Source organism: Desmodus rotundus, chromosome 3, assembly GCF_022682495.2.
Source record: "Desmodus rotundus isolate HL8 chromosome 3, HLdesRot8A.1, whole genome shotgun sequence".
In the NCBI taxonomy this organism is placed as follows: Eukaryota; Metazoa; Chordata; class Mammalia; order Chiroptera; family Phyllostomidae; genus Desmodus; species Desmodus rotundus.
Window position 1 is genome coordinate 45,064,254 of NC_071389.1, and position 21,532 is coordinate 45,085,785.

Consider the following 21,532-nt stretch of genomic DNA (forward strand, 5'->3'; position numbering starts at 1 on the left):
TTTTATATGCTGCAAAGTACGTACTGTTTCTTCAGAGCCATTGAGAAGTGTCACTGCCACAGACGCCGACACCCACGTCAGGCACCACCCTCTAGGGGAAAGCGTTAGCCCTGAATCCTATGGAAACAAACAGCCAACGGAGAGCAGACGGGCCATGGTTCTTCTGTTTGCAATCCTCCCTGTCATCAGATTGGGGATGAGAAGACCTTGCTAAATCCAACTGTGAGTTAGAGAATGCTATCAGATGCCGCTTGGCAAGGGAACACACAGAAGAGTTGAGAGGAGGATATAATAAAATTGTTGTGGTTGAGGCAAATATCCTCATTCCTCTGGTTTGGAACCCACATGGGAAACATTACTGGTGGTGCTGTTTCTAGCAAGTCTTAATAGCAGTGCGTTTCCTGCTAGCATCGAACATTTGCACCTCATCTAATTGATTTGTGTGAGTGTTGTTGTTTTTCCTAATCACAAAAACAACAAAAACCCTGCCTCTGCATTAGTGCTTACAGTTATATGCCTGCATTAGAAAGGCCCCTTGATCCCAGGCGCTGCTTTGCCACTATTCAAGCAGGTTGAAACCAAAGCCAAGAAGTGCCTTTTCTATCTACGCAGATAAGCACTTTACAAGCTGGCGTCATTGTTTGAAGGTAGCACAAGGAGAGAATGTGCTCCGCCTCCTGCCGCTGTCCTGCCCCACTCCAGACTCAGATGATGGTGGATATTCAAAGCCAGTTTTCAACAGCTGGAGAAATCAAGTGTTCACAAGATGCATTCCCTTGCACTATTATTTTCTCTTAGTTTTAAGGGGAATCTGTTGTAAAAAAAAACTGTTATTCCAAATATGGAATGCGCTGTGCATTAGGCTGTGTCTCGCGCTAACTTACGTTTTTGCAGCGGGGAACTGGGAGTGACATTATACTTACCATAACTAAGCTCCACCACCATGGCGAGGGCGGTGTGTCATTGAAGCCCTTACATGGCACAGTACCTATTATCTTCCATTGGCAAAGTAAGTCAGGTTAACATATTAAGAAAGGAGAAGGGGAAATATTTAGAGTTTTTTAAAAAAATTGTGTCTCAAGATTGTCTTTACAGGAATTGGATTTAATAAGTTATTGGCCAAGCTGAGGGTAAGGAAGTGGTTAGTGACAGCAGATGTGTGTTTCCCTGCCAGTGACATCTTTCCACTTCATTGCTGAGCTAATTGATACTTGCTGGCAAGTATTTGATCAATATGCTTTCAAAGGGCCTGTGAGGAACCCTAAAATCGCTCTGGTCATTTGGCCTCTAGCTGGAGAGTAGGTCGGGTTTCATCCTTCACTTATAGAGAAAACATTTCCTGAGTCCCTGCAGGGTGCCAGGCTCTGGCCCAGGTTGCAAACAGGGTTCGAGATGAGGTATTATTTGCACTGGGTGTGGGGGAAATAGGCTGCATGTTCCCAGAGTCCTCCCAGCTGCTCCTGGGTTCCTCAAGTGCCTCCCCATTTGGACTGCTTCTAAGTTACACTTGGCGTTTATATGTACAGATATTTGTATTCTAAATAAGAGCTTTATGTGGTGAAAATAAAGGGACTGGCTTGTCTTTCCTTTTCCACAGTTGTGTCGTTCCGAGGCCACCGGTGAATTCCTCAGTTCTCGAACCCAGAGCATTTACCCCTTTCCTCCTTGATTAATGTCCTGCACAAACTTATTTCAAAAGTTGTGAATTAAACGGTAGAGATAATTCTCTATGCTCTGGCTCTTGCTTCTCCCCCACTCCCCAGCGCTCTCAGCCTCTTGATCTTTGTGAGATCACCACTAGGTTGAACTTCTTTTTCCTTGTGAAGCAACGGGCTGCAAGCTTCCAAGGCCTGAGTGCTCGCTTATTTTGGTTTAAAGGAACCTCAGCTCAGGGACTCCTGTTACAGAGTAAAGTGAGGAGAAGTGGGTTGATGCCTGCCCTTCCCTTTGTTTTTTTTGTTATGATCTGGTTGTTAAGGGTAGAGTGGGGTGAAAAACAGGGCAAGAGCCCAGTGTGTCCTTGAGTTGATAACCTTGGCTTCTAGGAGACATGGGTGTGTGTTTCCATGACTCTCCTGGAATACCTAACATAAACTGCTGCCCAGACCAAACCCCGTTGTAACCTTTGAAGCAAACCTTGCATTTCGTTTGCTTCAAGAGAGAAGCTGCCACTCTCACCCATTTCCCAGAGCTCAGCGTCCTCTGGGTCTCTGGCATGTCAGCACTTGCCTTAGGTTTTTCCATTGCACTCCTCCCCAGCTCAGCCACGGGGCCTCACCTCTCACAGGATTGGGGTGTGTGACCCTGGAGCCCAGACAGCCTTGCTCATAAATCTTCTCGGTCCACCTGCAGTTCGTCTGTCAGCAGCTGCCCCGCTTCTCCGCTGGATGTGCTGTTCCCACACACCCCTCAGACCATCCCGAAGGCTCTGCAGGCCACCGGAAATTCAGACCGGCCCTATCCTGTCTCTAGGTCTTCATATATCTTGTCCTGTCTCATTGCCGGCCGTGCCTAGGCTCTGCTCTACTGAGTGATTTCATGAAGCCCAAACTAATAGTGGAGGAGCAGCCACATCACAACTATGGCCAGTTGCCATCAGGACTGATGTTCTTTCTGTCGGCAAGGCTTATTACTTCAGAGCAGCTGATCATATCCCAGAGGAAGGTCAAAATTCGGAACTAGACAAGCCCGGAATTTCTGATCAGCTTGAACTAGATATAAGCAATATTCATAGGTTATCTGCTCTTTTCTAAAACTGGAATCAGATTTTTCCAGTGTGGCAAATAATAGTATATTGTACGGGGAGCCAATGAATACAGGAATGAACGCTCTGAAGTCTCTTCTAGGTGCTAGGCACTGTATTAAATAAAAATGCAAGCCCTAGCTGGGTAACTCACGTAGTGGGAGCATCGTCCCCATACGCTGAGGGTGCTGATTGGATCCCAGCCAGGGCAAATACAAGACTCAACTAGTGAATGCGTAATACTGTAAGTGGAACAACAAAAATAGTTGTTTCTCTCTCCTCTCTCCCTCCTCCTACCCCTTTCCCTTCTTCTCTCTCTCTCTCTCAAATCAATAAATGTTTTAAAAATGCATAGTACAGTGATTGAAGAGTATTGATCTAATTATTCTATTTATTAGCTGAGTGACCTTGGGCAATTTGTCAGAACCCTATAAAAATAGCATGCAGCAATTATCAAGAGTTATGAGAATTAAAAGGCATCATATAAAGTTGCACTTTCAAAGTTCCCGACACATAGTAAGCAATCAATAGATGCTAATTATTGTGCTAATTGTTATGTTACTGTTTTATTGGGGGAAACTAGAGTCCCTAAATGAGGAAAGATGACAACGGGGGGGGGTAGGGTGCGAGTGGCGTGCCTGGGCAGTCCTGGGCGATTTCTGAATGGGAGGGTCTGACAGTCCTTCAACAAGACAAGAATTGGGCCAGTACCGAAGAACGAGTGGAACTTAAAGAATTTGATCTGGGAGAGTTTACATGTTTCTGCAGTTTGGGGGAACTTGTAGCAGGAAGAGAATAGAGCAGGGATTAGAAGAAATGGTCTCTTTGTTTTCTACATTTACTCAGCGTGAGTTTGGGCCCACCACTGAGCCTTGATTTCCTGAATTTAAAAAAAACAAAACAAAACCAAAAAAGCCTGGGATGAGGAATCCCTGCTCTGCTTAGGTCCCAGGGTTGTTGGAAGGCACTCATGAGATGAGCTATGTGAAAATGCTTTAACATGGTAAAATGCTCCCTGGTTACCTAAGACTGTCATTATGTGACCTGAGTGACAGTGCTTTGGAAGAGGCACTGACAGCCCTAGAAAGGTCAGAACCCACTGTTAACACATCCATCCTGACACCTCTCCAGTTGCCGCAAATATGTTCTTGGGATGTCCATTCAGAGTACCTGAGTCAGTGTGTAAAGACCTGCGGACAATACCAACACAGCAGCAGCAGCAAACAGCAGTAAGGACAATAGTAAATCAACAGCCACTGCTGTTTATCTGGCACTTACCATGTGTTAGACACTCTGCTAAATACAAACTTTGTATCTTATTTCTTAAGGAACATCGTGAAGCAGCTATTGCTATTTCTGTTTTAGAGGTAATGAAGTTGAGACTTAGAGAAATAATTTGCCTGGTTCCCTTTAGCTAATAACTGACAGAGCTGGATTTAACTCATTTATTTGACTCCAAAGCCTAAGCTCCCCTTTGCTGTTCATTTAAGGGAGAAAAAATGTTTCCCCCACCGCCAGACCCTGTGCCAGGTTTCCTATGGAGCATTAGGCTTGGGCGTGAGTTAAACGAATAAAATGGTTAATGTGCAGGTAGTCCCTCTCCTTTTACTTGCGGCTCCATTGTTGGAAAATTTAGACCTCCCACGTTATTTCCCTATCAGCACTGCAGGCGCTTTCTAGTCCAGAGACTGGGGCGTAACAGTAACTGTAATGCCGGTCCTTATCCTGGGCTTTATGTGTTCATTGTTTCATTTGATCATCACAAAAAGCCCTTGAAAAAGGGTATTATTCTTATTTTACTTACGAGGAAACTGAAGCTCTGAAGCTAAGGGCGGTCAAAGAACTTGCCCAGATTCCCCACCAGTAATTGAGAGCTGTTTGAAATGTTACAACTATTACTAATAAAAATAGTAGCAAGGCTGGAGCAATTCTTCTATCCCATATACAGTGTGCAGCATGAAACAGTGTGCATGTTTTCTACTTGGACTTTGGAATGCTGGGGTGTGATATTCAGAGATGCTCAATATTTCTGCTTACTTACACTTAAAATTATTTCTCTGCCACGTACATTTAAATAATCACATCCTGGAACTTGCTGGGAAGCAAAAGGGTTATTTTTGAGTAATAAGGCTGGAATGGAAGGACGGGGATCAGCTATTAAATTCTTAATCATGGCACAAGGGTTTTGAATGTCAAATGTTAAACTCTTCTACAGTTGATAGGAATTTTGCTATGAATCTTGGGTCCCCCAGGGTACCTTTCCTGTCTGTGCCTGTCAGCTTCATTGTTTTGTATTTTAAATAAAGCCTTCCCTTACATTCGAAACTCCTTCCAGCCCTTCCTTTTAGGAAGGGGACATAAATAAAGTGTGTACTCTGCCTTTGCATTTTTGTTTTCTTTTAACCGTGTGCCCACCCCACCCCCAGTCTTTAGAAGTATAAAGCTAAGGTAAAAAGAGCTTTAAAAAAAGGGCTCTGGGGAAGTATGCAAATGACAGAACTGTCTATGGGAAAATTAAGGGAAGTGAAATTCAGCAAGAAAGAAATTCATTGATGTTGTGATGAAACGTTGTCACTGGAGATGATGACAAATTAGAATCCGTTCCCATGGGGACCAGTGCAGTACCTACTGATCATTTGACCCATGGCTGGGTGTTAGCTAGCCCAAGAATTGACCCAAAAGATGACAAGATGGTTTTAGTCCCGTTGTCTCATCAGCATTCAGGAACCCCTTAGGGGATGAAGGGGAGAGGATAAAGAAGGATAAAAGATGAAAGCTGAGCTGTAGAAAGAAAAATGTTTTTAATTACACTGAGGAGGATGGTGGGTCCACCTGTAGCTTTTTGTCAAGAATGTCCTTTGTTTTCTCCCGTCTGCAGAGATCGAGGCAGCCCCAGAGTCCGTCTGGCCTTTTGGAAAGGTCCGCGCTGGTAGCCGGTCCTCTTCAGTTTAACCGATACATTCAGGATTTAATCTCTCTGTGGGCTATCTTTCCTCTAAAAGATTCTGTTACGCTTGCCGAGCAACCTGGATTTGGTTAGCATGCTAAAAGAGATTGCTTTCAGAGAGAGAAAAAACACCCCGCGGTGGAGCACGCGTTGAGGTTTCCATAGTGAGTCCCTATCACATGCCTGTCTGAAGGGCACAGGGAGGTCGTCTCAGGCAGTGGGGTCAGGGGAGGCCAGCTCACCCCCTGGGAGTCGAGAGACCATTATGCTCCCCGAATGCCTCAGTTTCTTCACTTGTAAAATGGGGATTACAATTTCATTTTAACATTGTGATGGCAGATTAAACTAATTCAGATGAAAATCCAGAGGAAAATACTAAATTCTGAAATTCACTTCCTGAAGGAAAGGAACAGTACATTTACTCTGTTCTCTTTCCAGGTTATGAGCAGGTAGACACACACACACACCCTGGAGTAATTAGAATGTAAGTTAGTTTGGTGTAACTTACACCACAGTATAACAGGTAGTCATTGTTTTTGGAGAATACATTATTTCAAGCTTGGCCCTATCCCGTTTTTTAGATCAGTGGTAGAATTTAGCAGTTCTAAACTTCCTCAACATCTTGATTTTCAAAGGAATCATGGAGAATTCTAAATGAAATATTAATTTTAAAATATCTAATTCTTATTATAAGGTAATAAGACTGAGTGTGGCTTGGGTTTTCCATCAAGAATTTCACAGCATTTGTTAAGAATTGAAAAGAAATGGGGGAGGAGGTTGTCAATCTGTGTATTACAAAAAGAACAGTGTTGCGTAAAAGTTGAAAGCTTAGGCTCTGAAGTTAGAATACTTCGGGGTTTGAGTCCCAGCTCTACTTACTAGCTTTGTGACCTTGAACAAGTTATGTAACCTTCAGTGTCTGCTTCTGGAAAATGGAGATGCGTACCTTTTAGGGTTCTTTGAAGGGTCGGTATATGTGTGTATGGTACTTAGAATGGCACCCCACACAGAGTTAGCAGTCAGTAAGTGTTGGCAGTTACGTTTTTGTAAATACGGCAAGATGGGGTGTCAGAACATGCAAGCCGAGGAGTTTCTGACAGGTGGAGAGAGCTTGCGTTTGAGACCTTCTGTTAGTTGTCGTGTGTGTCTGGGTTCTGCATGCAAGGCACTGCCCCCACTGATGAAGAATGAAGCTTGAGGCCCAACCTAGCCAGGAAGCCAAAGGCAGACATTCCCGTGGCTCTGTGCCTGGGCTGACTGTGTTAATGGACGTTCCATTCCTCAGAGTCTGTGATTTGTCGTATTTTTATTTCAGGCCACCTTTTCAGCTTCTTTTAAGTTGGGTTTGTCTGGGGCACCACAGCTGAGCAGAGGAATACACAGGCTTTGTAGACCAGACAGTTCTGATTTGGAATGAGTGAGTGAGTTTTTTTTGCTTATCTTGCAGCTTTGAGCCACAAAATAACCTCATTTTCATAAATTGATAATACCTGCACTGTAGGGTCTTCGTGTCTCATGTGTGGTAAGTACCACTATATGGTAGCTGTTAGAATTTTCTGAAGGACCGTGAAATCTCTTGACGATGGGTTTATAACACACAGGCTCTTACCCTGGAGATTCTGATGATGTAGATACAGTGCATGGATCTGGGCAGCTTTGTTTAGTTCAGCTTCGGGGTGTTTATCTTAGGATGGAGTTCCGCTTCTCCGGCGTGTGCCGGTCACTTGTTGCTGCATAACAAACCACCCCAAATGCAGTAGCACGAACAACTGTATCTTTATGTCCATGGATGTTTGGGGTGAGGAATTTGGGCCAGGTTCAGCAAGGATGGGTTGTCTCTGTCCCGTGATATCTGGAGCTTCATCAGGGGAACACTGGGGGCTGGAGTTATCGGGAGGCTTCTTGACTCAAGCTGGAGTCTGGGCTGGAGGACTTGAAGACTTGCTCAGCTGGAGCTGCCAACCAGGCGTCTGAATGTGGTCTCAGACCTCTTCACAGCAGGGTAGCAGAGAGCATTCCAAAGGAGACAGGCGGAAAGCAGCGCATGGCCCTTCGTGACCTAGCCTTAGAAGTTGCATAGTGTCGCTTTCTCCATACTCCGCTGGTAGAAGCCATCAGAAGCCCACCCACATTCAAGCAGTGGGAGAACAAGGAACATTAAGACCCACTTCTCAATGGGGAGGCGTGTTCAGCAAAGTTTTATAAAAATACAGGAATTATGGCTCCTATCTAGGGACATGTTAGGGCTTCTGACTTTCACATACAGCAAAGCAGGCCACACAGTCTCTATTGCAACTACTTAAGGCTGTGTTGTGTAAATGAAAGCAGCCATCAGTGACATGTAAACAATTGGCTGTTGTAATAAAACCTTTACTTACAAACACCGAAATTTGAATTTTGAATAGTTAAGTATCACAAAATGCCTTTTTATAAAAAGACATTTAGAAATGTAACAGTCGTTCTTAGCTCCTACAGAAGCAGGCAGGGAGCCAGGTTAGTCTTCCATGATTACTAGATCTGACTTTTTTAAAATCCGAATTTTCCAAATGTGTAGAAGAAACACGTGGATAATTCTCAAGTGTTTGTGTACGTTTCTAAGTATGTGAGAGAAGGAAGTGGTTGCAAATTCCGTTTTCACTTTAGGAATAAGTTTGTGAAAACGTTTGGAATTTCAGTCCTTTCAAGCGTGCTTCATCTTTACCCCGCTGTAGAACTTTTGCTACAGGGCACTTATGGACTACACTCCTACTACTTGTAGGTGGAGAACTCACGATACTTAGTTTCTTTCAGAACCTAAAGAGAAAAGATAGAACTTGGTCTTGGAGTTTCCAGAACTACATACTGTTATATATTTTTAAAATCAGCACTCCATGTTTTCAAAGAGGTTGTGAATCCTTAGACCAAAAGATAAGGCTGATGACTGAGTCTCAGGGCTCAGATTTTTTTGGACCTTTGTTAACTCATTCAGTAATTTTTGTCTGCCTAAAATACCAGGCAGTATGCTAGGTGCTGGAGATAAAGAGAAGAACAAATATATGTATATATTGCCTGTGCGTACGGTGCACACAGTCTAGTGGGGGAACCAGATGTTAAGTAGACGGTAGCACTAAAGTGTAGTGTGTGTTACTAGGCTTTAAGCTGGAACTTTTTACTGTCTCTCATCCTCAGCTGTTGAATGTGAAAGGCTAGGAAATAGGGATTCTTACAGTCAGTGCAACCTGCTGTTTAAAAAAACACGTCAGTGCATCCACTAATGGGGGAAGAGTCCTGTGTCCCTGTATTTGGGTCACATTTTAAAGAACTGTAGACATATGTGAAACCTCTTTCCTATTACTTGGAGAAAGGGAAAAGAACAAAGTAGAAATTTGTAAATACTAAAACTTGCTCGAGTTTTTTTTCCCCTCCTTAAGGTACCATTGTTATGGGTGGCGAGCTAACCTAGAAGAACAGTTTGGGGCTTACTGACTGCATAGAAAATCAGGATAATTGTCTTCGATGTTTCTCTGTCAGTTTGTCTCAAACAGGGCACTGTTGACATTTTGGGTTGTAGAATTTTTGGTTATGGGGACTGCCCTGTGCGTTGTAGGCTGGTAGGGGCATCCTGGCCTCCACCTACTGGATGCCAGTAACACTCAAGTTGGAACAACCAGGATCGTCTCCAAACTTTGCCAAGTATTCCTGAGGGGGTGAAATCACTGCGGTCTACACTAAGATGGGAAGATAAATTGTTTCTCTACACTTTATTGCAAAGGCCCCAGTGAGAAAAGCATGTGTTTCTTTTTAATGGTAAGAATTCTAGCTCAGGGAGTAGAATTGCAGGTGGACTTCTTAATCTTTGAGACACAAAATTCCTCCTTTGAAAATGCTGAAATGAATTTGGACAACCCATTATCAAGTTAAACATTACACTCGTACATACTCTCATTATGTCCAGAAATTTTTCTAAACTTTATAGTCTGTGCAAGGTTTAACAGGGCTGAGAGCCTCAGTTATTTAATTGAAAGTGAAAGTTTCCAAATATCACTGGAGGAAGATCAGATTTTAAAATTGACTTGAACGTAACAAATGAAGATATTTTGAGTTGGTTCCATGTTCTTAGCCTGTGAGCTCTCGGATTGTGTGAGATGCGAGGCCCAAAGGAGATGATTAGTTCTCCACTAGTACGCTGATGATGAACAGCTCTACCAAACCAATTAGCTATAATTCTGTCAGTCATTTCATTTGGCTAACGTTCTGATTAAGGGGAAGAAAAACAGCAGTTTTCCTTGGAGATCCGTAATTAAGCTGTGATATTTGATGGAAACAATGGAGGAAAAAGCAGTATGCTTATCAATGTGCTTTTGTTATTCCCACATGAAAGTAAATTATGATGAAGTGTTCTGTTCACGGCAATTAAGAAAGACATTTGTCCATTTTAAATGTGTAACTGACCAAGTGTGTTTCTCACTATTTGGTTTATATGGGTGTCTGCATTGCACAGCGCTGGGGACGTGCCCTTCGCACAGAAGGCTGTGATGTGCCCCTGAAGTTGCGAAGGATGAGACACTAAGTGTCTTTTTTCCTCCTTTATGTATTTTCCCCTGAAAATCTACGTGCACCCAGAGCCGTGAGTAGTGGAGATTTCCCTTCCAGCCATTACTGTTGCTCTGCACCGGCCAATGCCCACGGTCACGTGGGCAGTCATATCGAGAAACTTTGTGTTTACCTATCGAGCAAGGCATTTTGTGGACTGATAATGTGCCGTTTGAATTTGAACACCCGAACAGTTCTTAATGCATCATCCTCTATTATGAAACAAAAGATACTGCTGGACTTTACCATGCATAATACGCTCCTGTATATAAGGCCCACCCACGTTTTTGTGCACATTATACACGAGATTATCGTACCCGTTATTGTACCCATGGTATGGAATCATTATACACATGTATAATGGGCATCTTTAGTTTTCCCGCAAAAATTTGGGCAAAAGAGTGCCCGTCATACAGGGCGAAATATGGTACTTTATCGTTATCTGAGTATCTTCTGTGACTTCTGGGCATTTTGCAGTTTTTAGTCTCAGTTAACACAGTGGAATAAGAGTCTTGGGTGTGTGTTGTTTCACCCGAAGTTTAATACGTGCAGTTTGTGACACACATTAGCTCATGAGAAAAAGTACAGTGGGTTATTGTCTTGGACTTTCTATTTATTATGCTTACTGTTGTCCCCACAGCTAGCCAAAAAAATCCGAGAGAAGTTCAACCGGTACCTGGATGTGGTCAACCGGAACAAGCAAGTCGTGGAAGCATCCTACACGGCTCACCTGACCTCCCCGCTCACTGCAATCCAGGACTGCTGTACCATCCCACCTTCCATGATGGAGTAAGGCGTCACAATGGTTCATTGTTGTTTAAACCAGGAATTGAATTGCTTTCCATTCATATTCAAAATACCTGTGTTTTGTTTATTGCACAGTGTATACAGTATTCCTATCTTAAATAAGCCCTTTATTATTACACAGACAAGTAATTTTTAAAGAAGTGTGACTCTAATTCTATATCCAGGGAATTCCTGGACCCTCCAAGCTCACCTTTTTGTCAGGCTGGAATTCAGGTTCAGAAGCATCAGATACTGTTTGAGAGCAGAGTTGACTGAGTCTAGGAAGTTGCAAACATTTCGTCCTATGTCAACTAGTAAATCATGAATAAGGTCATCTCTCTAATTCTAGTACTTTGCCTAATTTAAGGGAGTGCTCTTTGTCTTTAATAAGAGCAGCAAAAATTCCCACTTCTTATTTTAGTGTAGATACCACATTTAAAACTTCCAAGGGAAATGTGGCTTCAGATAACATTGAAAGAGAATTGTTATCTGTATGATTGAGGATATTTTCATTTACTGGGCTAGTGATACTTATATCTGGAAGAGTATAGCATCACATGATGCTAGAGATTGTAGTGGAAAAAACACTTATCTAGAGATACAAAGAACTTAATTTTCAATTTGACTTGGCCTTTAATTAATTAGCTGTGATCTTAAGTTACTTAATGTTTATTTTTATGTGCAGTTTTCTACCAATGGATAGCAGTCTTTATTATACCAATTTTCTAGGGCTATTTAGAATGAGTAAACTGTATTAACATACTTTAAAAATTGTGAATGAAATGTTACCATAATTAGTATTTATTACTCCCTGTTGCACAATACATACTCCTGAGATTATTCAAGGGATGCGTATGACATAGTTTTGGGTTTTTTTGGTTTAGTGGTTAAATGATGCTTTGCTTCTGCAAGCAAGTTTTTACTTATTATAGTTTCTTGGTGGGCTACGTTGGTAGCAGAGTATCCTTAAGATATTTTATTTCTCCATCTATGTGATACTATTATGAGCTTTCTCTCTGGCTTACCCTGTCTGTGACCCAAAGAAGCTCAGATCAGCTGTTTACTAAGTTAAGTGGAAGTGGATATGCCATTTGGAGTGAGACATCTGGATGTGACTCCTACCTACAGCACACAATACTCAGACGGACTTGGTACTTAATGCCTTTGAGCCACCCTGTCTTCTTCTCTAGAAGGGAACAATTACAAATACTTCCTATTTGTAATACTTAAGTATTATACTTCTTTGTAATACTTATAGCTAATATTTGATTTTATTTACTATATTCTGCATTTTATTTTTAAAGCATGTTTTATTGATTATGTTATTACAGTTGTCCCAATTTTTCCCCCTTTGCCCCCCTTCCCCTGGTACCCCCCCTTCCCTCCAGCAATCCCCCCACCCTTAGTTCATGTCCATGGGTCATGCATATGAGCTCTTTGGCTTCTCCATTTCCTGTACTATTCTTAACCTCTCCCTGTCTATTTTGTACCCACCAATCATGCTTTTTAATCTCTACACCTTTTTCCCCTTCCCCCTCCCAGCTGGTAGCCCTCCAAATGATCTCCATACCTATGATTCTATTCCTGTTCTGGTTGTTTGCTTAGTGCTTAGTTTGTTTTAGGGTTTTTGTTTGTCTGTTTGTTTAGGATTCAGTTATTGATAGTTGTGAATTTGTTGCCTTTTTAATGTTCATAGTTTTGATCTTCTCTTTCTTAAATAAATCCCTTTAACATTTCATATAATAAGGGCTTGGTGATAATGAACTCTTTTAGCTTTACCTTGTCTGGGAAGCACTTTATCTGCCCTTTGATTCTAAGTGATAGCTTTGCTGGATAGAGTAGTCTAGGTTGTAGGTCCCTGCTTTTCATCACTTTGAATCCTTCTTGCCAGTCCCTTCTAACCTGCAAAGTTTCTTTTGAGAAATCAGCTGATAGTCTTATGGGAACTTCTTTGGAGGTAACTCTCTGCTTTTCTCTTGCTGCTTTTAAGATCCTCTCTTGATATTTAATCTTTGGCATTTTAATTGTGATGTTGTCTTGATGCATTCCTCTTTGGGACCAACTTGTTTGGGACTCTCAGTGCTCTTGAACTTGCATGTCTATTTCCTTTGTCAAATTAGGGAGGTTTTCTTTCAAATAAGTTTTCAATTTCTTGCTCTTACTCTTTGCCTTCTGGCATCCCTAAGATTCAGATGCTGGCACATTTGGAGATGTTCCAGAGGTTCCTAAACCTATCCCCGTTTTTTTGAATTCTTGTTTCTTCTTTCTGTTCTAGTTGAATGTTTATCTTTTCCTTATGTTCCAAATCATTGGTTTGAATCCCAGCGGCCTTCACTTCTATGTTGGTTCCCTGTAGATTTTTCTTTATTTCACTTAGTGTAACCTTCATTTCTTCCTTTATGTTGTTGCCGTACTTAATGAGTTCTCTGAGCATCCTGACCACCAGTGTTTTGAACTCTGCATCTAATAGGTTGGCTCTCTGTGTTTCACATAGTCTTTTTTCTGGGGTTTTGTTCTGTTCTTTCATTTGGGCTATATTTCTTTGTGTTTTCAATTTAGCAGCCTCCCTGGGTTAGTTTCTGTGTATTAGGTAGAGCTGCTTTGACTCCCTGTCTCAGTACCATGGCCTACTGTAGAAAAGGCACCTGTAAATTGTGTGGGGTGGACCCTAAGGTAATTGCAAGGGTGGGGCAACCACTTGACCGCTTTTTGTCTATGTGGGGTTGGCTTGGAGAGGGGACAGAGCTGTCCCCTGGCTTCTGGAGGTTCACCTGGCACTTGCCCCTTTTCTGGTCACTTCACCGTCTTCCTGTGTACAACTCGCGCCCTTCCACTGGAGGAATCCTGGAGTGGGTGAGTTTGCGTGTGTTAAAGATCATGTGGGCCCTTTAAGCAGCAAAAATCCGGTAGTGTCTTCTTCCTCCCCAACCCCCACTGGATTTTACAGCCAGAGGTAATGGAATCTATCTTCCCAGTGCTGCAACCCTGGGCTTGGGTGACCTGGGGCTGGGATCGCTCTCTCCCAAGGTATCCCTCCTGATTTTCATCCACCATACATGAATGTGGGACCTACTGTTCTGCCTCTGCTGTCTCTCTGCCCATCTCTGTGATTCCGCCCTCTGTACCCATCTGGACGAATGTATCTTCTTTAAATCCTTGTTAGACTTTGTACAGCTCAATTTTCTGATGGTTGTGGGTGTTATTAGTTTGAGATCTGGTTGTAATTCTTTCTATGGTTATACGAGGAGGCAAAGCATGTCTACCTACACCTCCATCCTCACCAGAATTCCTCAACAAATTTAAAAATTACTGGGTGGGGGGCAAATACTGAACATAATTTATAGTTAAGGCAAAATGTGACACAGATGAGAGGTGATGTGGTTCCTCGAAGCCAAGAAATGTACCAGGTGGGTGTCATCACTAAAGACTATAAACTTGGAAAATAGGCATGGTATTTGATCTGTTCATTTGGAGGAATATTGCAAGAAAATAATCAGACATGTTTTTAAAGACTAACAGGTAAAGAAAGTCATTGTAGTGCCGTTCAGAAGAGAGAACATTGTAAAGACCCTAACTTTCTAGCTCTATGGGGTTAGTTAAGGAAACCGTATCCTGTAAAAGCGAGATGATAAGATGCAGCCATGCTATAGAAGAGAATTGGCTTACTTGTGAAAATGGCCATACATATGTGCATACACCCACACACACATTAAAAACTTGGGAGGAGTCACACCAAAACGTTTTGGGGGAAGGACATTCATTTCCATTTTGAATATGCAGAGATAAGGGTGGAGGTCTGAGATAGCCATCCAGGTATTTGGCACAACCACAGTGGTCTACCTTTAGTGAATACAGTGAAACATAAAATGTATCTAGTTTCCGCCCTCTAGGAATTTCTCATTTAGTTCAGTCTAGCTTCCAAGAGACCTTAATGGTACCTCTGGAAGGATGCATGCTGCTGAGTTAGTGTGAGAGGCTGTTCCTCCTTCAGAGGCGAGACGGCAGCATTGAATGCCGCACGGGGACTCGGCGAAGCTCTGGGGCAATCCTCTCTCCTCACTCGTGGTTGACAGAAGTGAGAACTGCCGTTTGAGATGAATCTTGTAAAGCCAGGGCAGTTCTGACTCCAACGCTGAGTAATCAGAAGATGTACCGGTGAGCAAAAGACAGGCCCCTCTGGTGGCACATGGGAGAGAGATCTCATAACGCCTGTTTGCCACTGAAGTGGCAGGTGACGACCACCGTTCTCTTAACTGAGTCTTCTTGGCTGTGCACTGAGCTCACTTTCCAGGGACCTGTGTGTAGGAATTTTTGGCGTGAACTCTGAGCTGATTCTTTTCTAGCCATTAGCTAAACGATAACACTTTCTAAAATTGCAGTACTCTCTCACCTTTTTATATGAAGATTCAAAAGTGGACAGAGTTAATAGTAGGTAAACCAGAGTAAGAATCCTTAGCTGCCTTTGTTCCAGTGCCTCATAAAACAGTTTTCTCTGCATTCTGTAACTGTCTGGTATCCTCCTGCACACATTTTCAGTCCTCTCTCTCTCGTTTCTAATCCCTCTGAAAATATCTACAATTTGAATCTTAGGGAGTTCATATTTGAGTTAAGTTCAAAAAGGAAGACTCCCAGGCTTGGGAAGTCATTTAAAGACATACTGAAAATAATTATTTTAAATGCCAGGCAAATTTGGTTTTGAGCCATACCTTTTTCACTCATGAGTTGACCTGGGGAAGTCACTTCATTCTGACCTTCAGTGTCCTTACCAGTGGGGTGGTACCTGCCATGCAGGGTTATCTTCCTATCAGTGAGATGAAAATAATGACAGTACCCACCTCCCCGGGAGATGTGTTTATTTAGGTCATAACTTTTAAATGTGATAATTATGCGATTCAATATTATCCTGTATGTCAAGGGATATTGTTTTTTCTCTTGTGGCAATAACAGAAAGTTTTATTTAAAAACTAAACACACCTAAATTAAAAGTGAGTTAATTGAAATAGAAATATCAAGTGAATGTAACCAAAATTTTAAAGGTGATAGATATGGTAATGACGGAAGTTTATGAAAAGTGGAATCAAGATTGTTGCTAAAGTCCTTCCAACCTCTGGCCACGTGCATATGTATTAATACAGCCATTACAAAAATAAAGAAGCAACTGGACTTGAGATAAAGGATCTTTAATCTTAGATCTGGATTTGTCCGTTTTTTATATGTGGGCTCTATAAACATTTTAAAAAACTCAGCACTGGCCCAGTGACACTCTGGCTACTTGTCACAAACATTTTAAGTGCCTGTGGCCTGTTGACCTTGCTTCTTCTTCAAATGTATAAAATAATGTGAGGAAGAAACTTTTCACTTTTTGTTTTAGGCCTCGACTTTTATTTTTACTGATTTGTAATTAGTATTTGGTTTTTTCTCTCTAAGCCTTAATAATGTATATTTAAAAAAAAAAAAACAAAAAACTCCCAGCGCTGAAGAGAGGGGGGCTTTAAAGCATAGAGCATTCTGCAGATTATATATACCCTGAAGGTTATACTATGGTGACAACAGGGAGAACTGCAAAGCAGCAGAAAATCTGATTTTTCAGATTTTGATACTTTCCTTATTGAATCAATCAACTCTTAAAATTCGTATGCAGGAGCCCTAGAAGTTAATTATTTTGTACAGGACCCTGCACAGTGATTGGGCGCTCCGCCACTGCTCGGTAGGGACCCTGCACAGTGATTGGGCGCTCTGCCACTGCTCGGGTACGGACCGGGCACACTGGGCACTCCTCCGTTGCTTGTGTACTGGATCCTGCACAATGGTTAGGCGCTGCACCATTGCTTGTTGAAGGAGTGATCTGAAGCATTACCATTCTCAAATATAGAGAAAAGTAGACAGGTTAAGGCTTAATCTAAGACAAACTCATTTTCTGTGTCTCACTTACAATAACATGATTTTGAAAAAAGTTCATTTATTCCTGTAATTTCATTAACAGCTCCCTTTGTGTTGTATCGGGTCAGGTGATGAGGGTACATGAGATCCTCGACTGTCCCACAAAAAGCGCACAGACACGCAGACTCGCAGTTACGCTCGTGGGCTGTATCTAGCCTACAGATGTGTTTATCTTGGCTCCACAAGATGCTTTAAAGGTTTTTAAATTGGTATGGTTTAAAACCTGTTGCCAACATTTAAACTTTGGGAGGATACACATGTTAAAAATCCAAATTTTAGTCTTCTCTGAAATTCAGAAGATCTGGCAATAGTGAGTCCACATTCCCACAGGGCATCTCCTCTTTGAAGACAGGACACGCATTCTCTCATTCACCACAGTCCCCACAAGTCCATATTGTATTATATGCACCCATTCCCCAGACTTTCATTGCCTGCCTGGCCCACATTACATGTGATTTTGCAACTCATGATCTAAAAAGACTATAAATGTTAATAAATTCCACTTAAGAAAATATCCATATGCATTTCCTTCTGTTGCAACTTAAGCGTGCATTCTCATTCTCTCAAATTTAAAGGATACAGCTCCTTTATGCATAACACCAAGAACGTCTGTCCCAGAAACCTGGCTTGCCACAGGGATGGGGCTCTGCTGTGTGCATCAGAAGCTGTTGTTTAGCCAGCAGGCCCTGACAACACTTGGCTTTTCCATAGGCTGATCAACAACTTTATCTGCCACATCTCTTAGCCCATTTCTCTCCTCCCAGTCCACAATCTCTCCTGTAGATGTTCCTGCCCAGTGGCATTCCTTTTTTTTAATTTTTGATGTCATTATTTAAGAAAAAAGGAACAATGGAGAGGGTAAACTGGGGGGTGAATACTGGGAAAATGAACTTAGGTTTTCTTTTTTGTGTCTCCAAGTGGATTCAGCGCTGTTAACCTCACTCAAGTCATGCTTGTTAATTGTTACTCATGGTAGGAATTGGCATTAAGGCATCTAGACCTGGTTTGAGATAACAAAGTGATGCTCCGATGAAGCTAGAGTAAGTAAGCAACTTATTTCCAAGGCTCTCTGAAGCCAACCACCTGGAGGTAGCTCTGTAGAGACTTCTCATATTCACCAGAGGAGACTTTAAAAGCTTCCCTGATTCCAAAAAATGAAGAAACTTTGGAACCGTTATGAAATTGGATCCCTGCTATTTTACAAGTTGCTTTTTTAGTTGGAGCATCCACTGAGATTGATGCAGTCACTGGGGAAGGCAGGTAGGACTCATGTCATTTTCTGAGAAGCCAAATTTAATGCATCCCCAGCTGGTGCCCATTAGAACTATATGATTCAGGAGTCAGGTCTTATCAGTCAGCCTGTTGGGGGTATTGTGCTGTAGGCAAGGCCTCTAGCATGGGTTCTGATGAAGAAACAGGCTCCTGGTTACAATCCCATGAATAGCCACTGTTACAACCCTCTGTATGATTCAGGGTTCTCCAAAGAAACATAATGAAAAGGGTGAGAGACAGATTTGTTTTAAGGAATTGGCTCACGCGATTGTGGAGATGTAAGCCCAAAATCGGCAGGGTAGCACAGTGGGACGGAACTCGGGAAAGAGATGCAGTTTCAGTCTGATGGCAGAATTCCTTGGGCCTTTCAACTAACTGGATGAGGCCCACCCACAAGTCCACTGATTTATCCCTCAAAGTCCTTCTCAGACACATCCCAGAATAGTGTTTGACTAAATATCTGGGGACCAGGGCCCAACAGAGTTGACACATAAAATTAACCATCATACCCACCTTTCAAAGAAAGAACAGAAAATTGGGATAGAAGGCCTAATGTTGAAGTTAAGGTTTTCTGAAGCCTCATGTTTATATTGGAGGATGCTAGACTCTCATTCTGTGGAGCTTTCAAAGCTGGAGACATCTCCCTGATTTCAAGCTATATTACAAATGTATTGGAAACACACACACAAATAAAAACAGACATGCAGATCAGTGGGACAAAACAGAGAGCCCAGAAATAAACTCAGACATATATGGTTGGTTAATTTATGACAGAGAAGCCAAGAATATACAGTGGGGAAGGGGTAGTCTCTTAAATAAAAGGTGTTGAGAAAACTGGACCACTATTTGCACCATATACAAAAAACAACAAACTGGATGAAAGACTTGAATGTCAGAGCTAAAACCATAAGACTCCCAGAAGAAAACATTAGGCAGTAAGCTCTTTGACATCAGTCTTGTCCAGGATTTTCAGGGTCTAACTCCAAAAGCAAAGATAAACAAGTGGGATACTTCAAACTGAAAGCTGCTGCACAGCAAAAGAAATCATCAAAAGAGTGAAAGGCAACCCCCTGAATGGGAGAGAATATTTGCGAGTCATGTATCTGGCAAGAACTTAATATCCAAAATATATAAAGCATTCATACAACTCAATAGCAATAAAACAAATCTGATTTAAAAATGGGCAGAGGATCTGAGTACATGTCTATTTATCCAAAGACATACAGATGGCCAACAGGTGCATGAAAAGACGATCGACATCACTAATCATTAGGGAAATGCAAATCAAAACCACAGTGAGAAATCACCTCACACCTGTTAGAATGGCTATCATCAAAAAGACAAGAATGACAAGTGTGGGTGAGGATGTGGAGAAAAGGAAGCCCTCATGCACTGTTGGTGGGAATGTACGCTGGTGCAGCCACTGTGGGAAAGAGTATGGAGATTCCTTGGAAATGAGAACTACCATACGATCCAGCAATTCCACTTTAGGGATTTATTTGAAGGAAAGAAAAACACCAATTCAAAAATACGTCTGCTCCTTCGTGTTACTGCAGCATTATTCACAATAGTCAAATTACGAAAACAAGTATCCAGCAATGGATGGATAGACAAAGAAGTAGCATTGTATCTATACAAAATGGATTGTATGTTATTCAGCTATAAAAAAGAATGGGATCTGGTCATTTGTGTCAACATGGTTAGACTTTGAGGGCATTACGCTAAGTAAAATAAGTCAGACAGAAAGACAAATATATGACCTCGCTTATATGTGGGATCTTCTTTAAAATAAACAAGCTCGTGGATACAAAGAACAGGTTGGTAGGGGTGAGGGGTCAGAGAAATGGGCGAACAGGTCACAGGGTACAAACTTCCAGTTACAAAATAAATAGGACACGAGGATGTAATGTGTAGGATGGCGACTATATTAATAACACCATGCTGTATATTTGAAAGTTGCTGGAGAGTGGGTCTTAAAGTCCTCATCAGAAGAAAAAGATTGTCACTCCGTATGGTGGCAGATGTTACCTAGAACGACTGTAGTGAACGTTTACACCATATACAAATATCTAATCACTGTGTTGTACACCTGAAGCTGATATGATATGTTAATTATTCCTCAGTTTTTTAAGAACATCAGTGCTCATGCTAATGGGCTACCTGGGAAGGAAAGGAATCCTAGCATTTGAGTAATTTTTTTTTCATGTAAAATGTGTCTTTTGTGTCATGATTTAGATGTGTGCAAATTTCACTATCACATTTCAGGTTCTTTAAGTGTTATTGACATCATTAGAGGCAGAAATAAGTTACTTAGAGAATTATTTTTAATTTTGATGATTAACTTCCTGACCCATGATGTTTAACCCCCTGTGCTAAGCTCTCTTGAGGCATTTAGCTTCAGGTCAGGTTTTCATGTTTTATTTTGTTTATCTTTAATTTAAACTCAGACACGAGCTTTCTTTCATTTTAAGAAAAGGCAAGCTTCTTTTACATTTTTTTCATTTCCTTTTTTTAAATCAGCTCAGTCTCTATGGTGGTGGAAAGAAGTACCTTCCTTAAGCAGTGAAGACAGTTTTCCTTTCAGTTTAAGTTCAGTTGTGATGCAGGTTTTATTGTAGTAATACAGTACTAAGACTGGATGGGCCTCCGCTCTGGGAAGTACACTTAACCTTTTTAGTCTTCAGTTTCCCCTACTATAAAATGCGTAGTTTGAACTATACTCCAGAGACCCGTCTCTCAAGAGTCATTGATTTCCCTCAACCTTCTTAGAAGGTTTGTTTTTAACTGGAGCCATTTGCCATTACAGGCAACTTTTCCTACTGCCCGAAGTTGGGCATTCTGGAGTTCATGAGGAAATTTGTTTTCTTCTTTTTGAGAGTCACCTAGGAGGAAAAAGATATCACACAGCATGGCCTACAGATGTTAAATACCTCACTCACTCATTCATTTAAAAAATTATCATTTGTGAAATGGTCTCTGGGAGAGGCATTTCAGCTGAGTGTGGAAGCAGAAAAAGGATTTGAAAATGTGAAGATATGGAAGAAGTGATTTCCAGGAGAGACATGTCAATATGAAGAAAACCCCATGGCTGGAAATGGCCAGTCACTCTGACATCTGGAGCAAGTGATAAAGATGCAAACGAGAAGTCGGATGAATAGCATTTCATAGAGACTCTTAGAAATGCTAGACTGGAGAACCTGAACTTCGATCAGGAGAGTGTAGGCTCTGAAAATGAAGCAAGTACAATGTCCTCACTTGCTACTTTATTGTTA

At 41.7% G+C, this 21,532-nt stretch overlaps 1 protein-coding gene across 3 annotated transcripts in view; it reads left to right on the forward strand.

Annotated features, from left to right (window-relative positions):
• Positions 1-21,532, forward strand: part of CACHD1 (cache domain containing 1) — a 208,482-nt gene that overhangs the window by 105,769 nt on the left and 81,181 nt on the right. For all 3 annotated transcript variants that reach the window (XM_024565420.4, XM_053920359.2, XM_053920360.2), the window contains exon 3: positions 10,903-11,051. In XM_024565420.4, the coding sequence (XP_024421188.3) occupies positions 10,903-11,051 (149 nt within the window). The remainder of the gene's footprint in view (positions 1-10,902; positions 11,052-21,532) is intronic.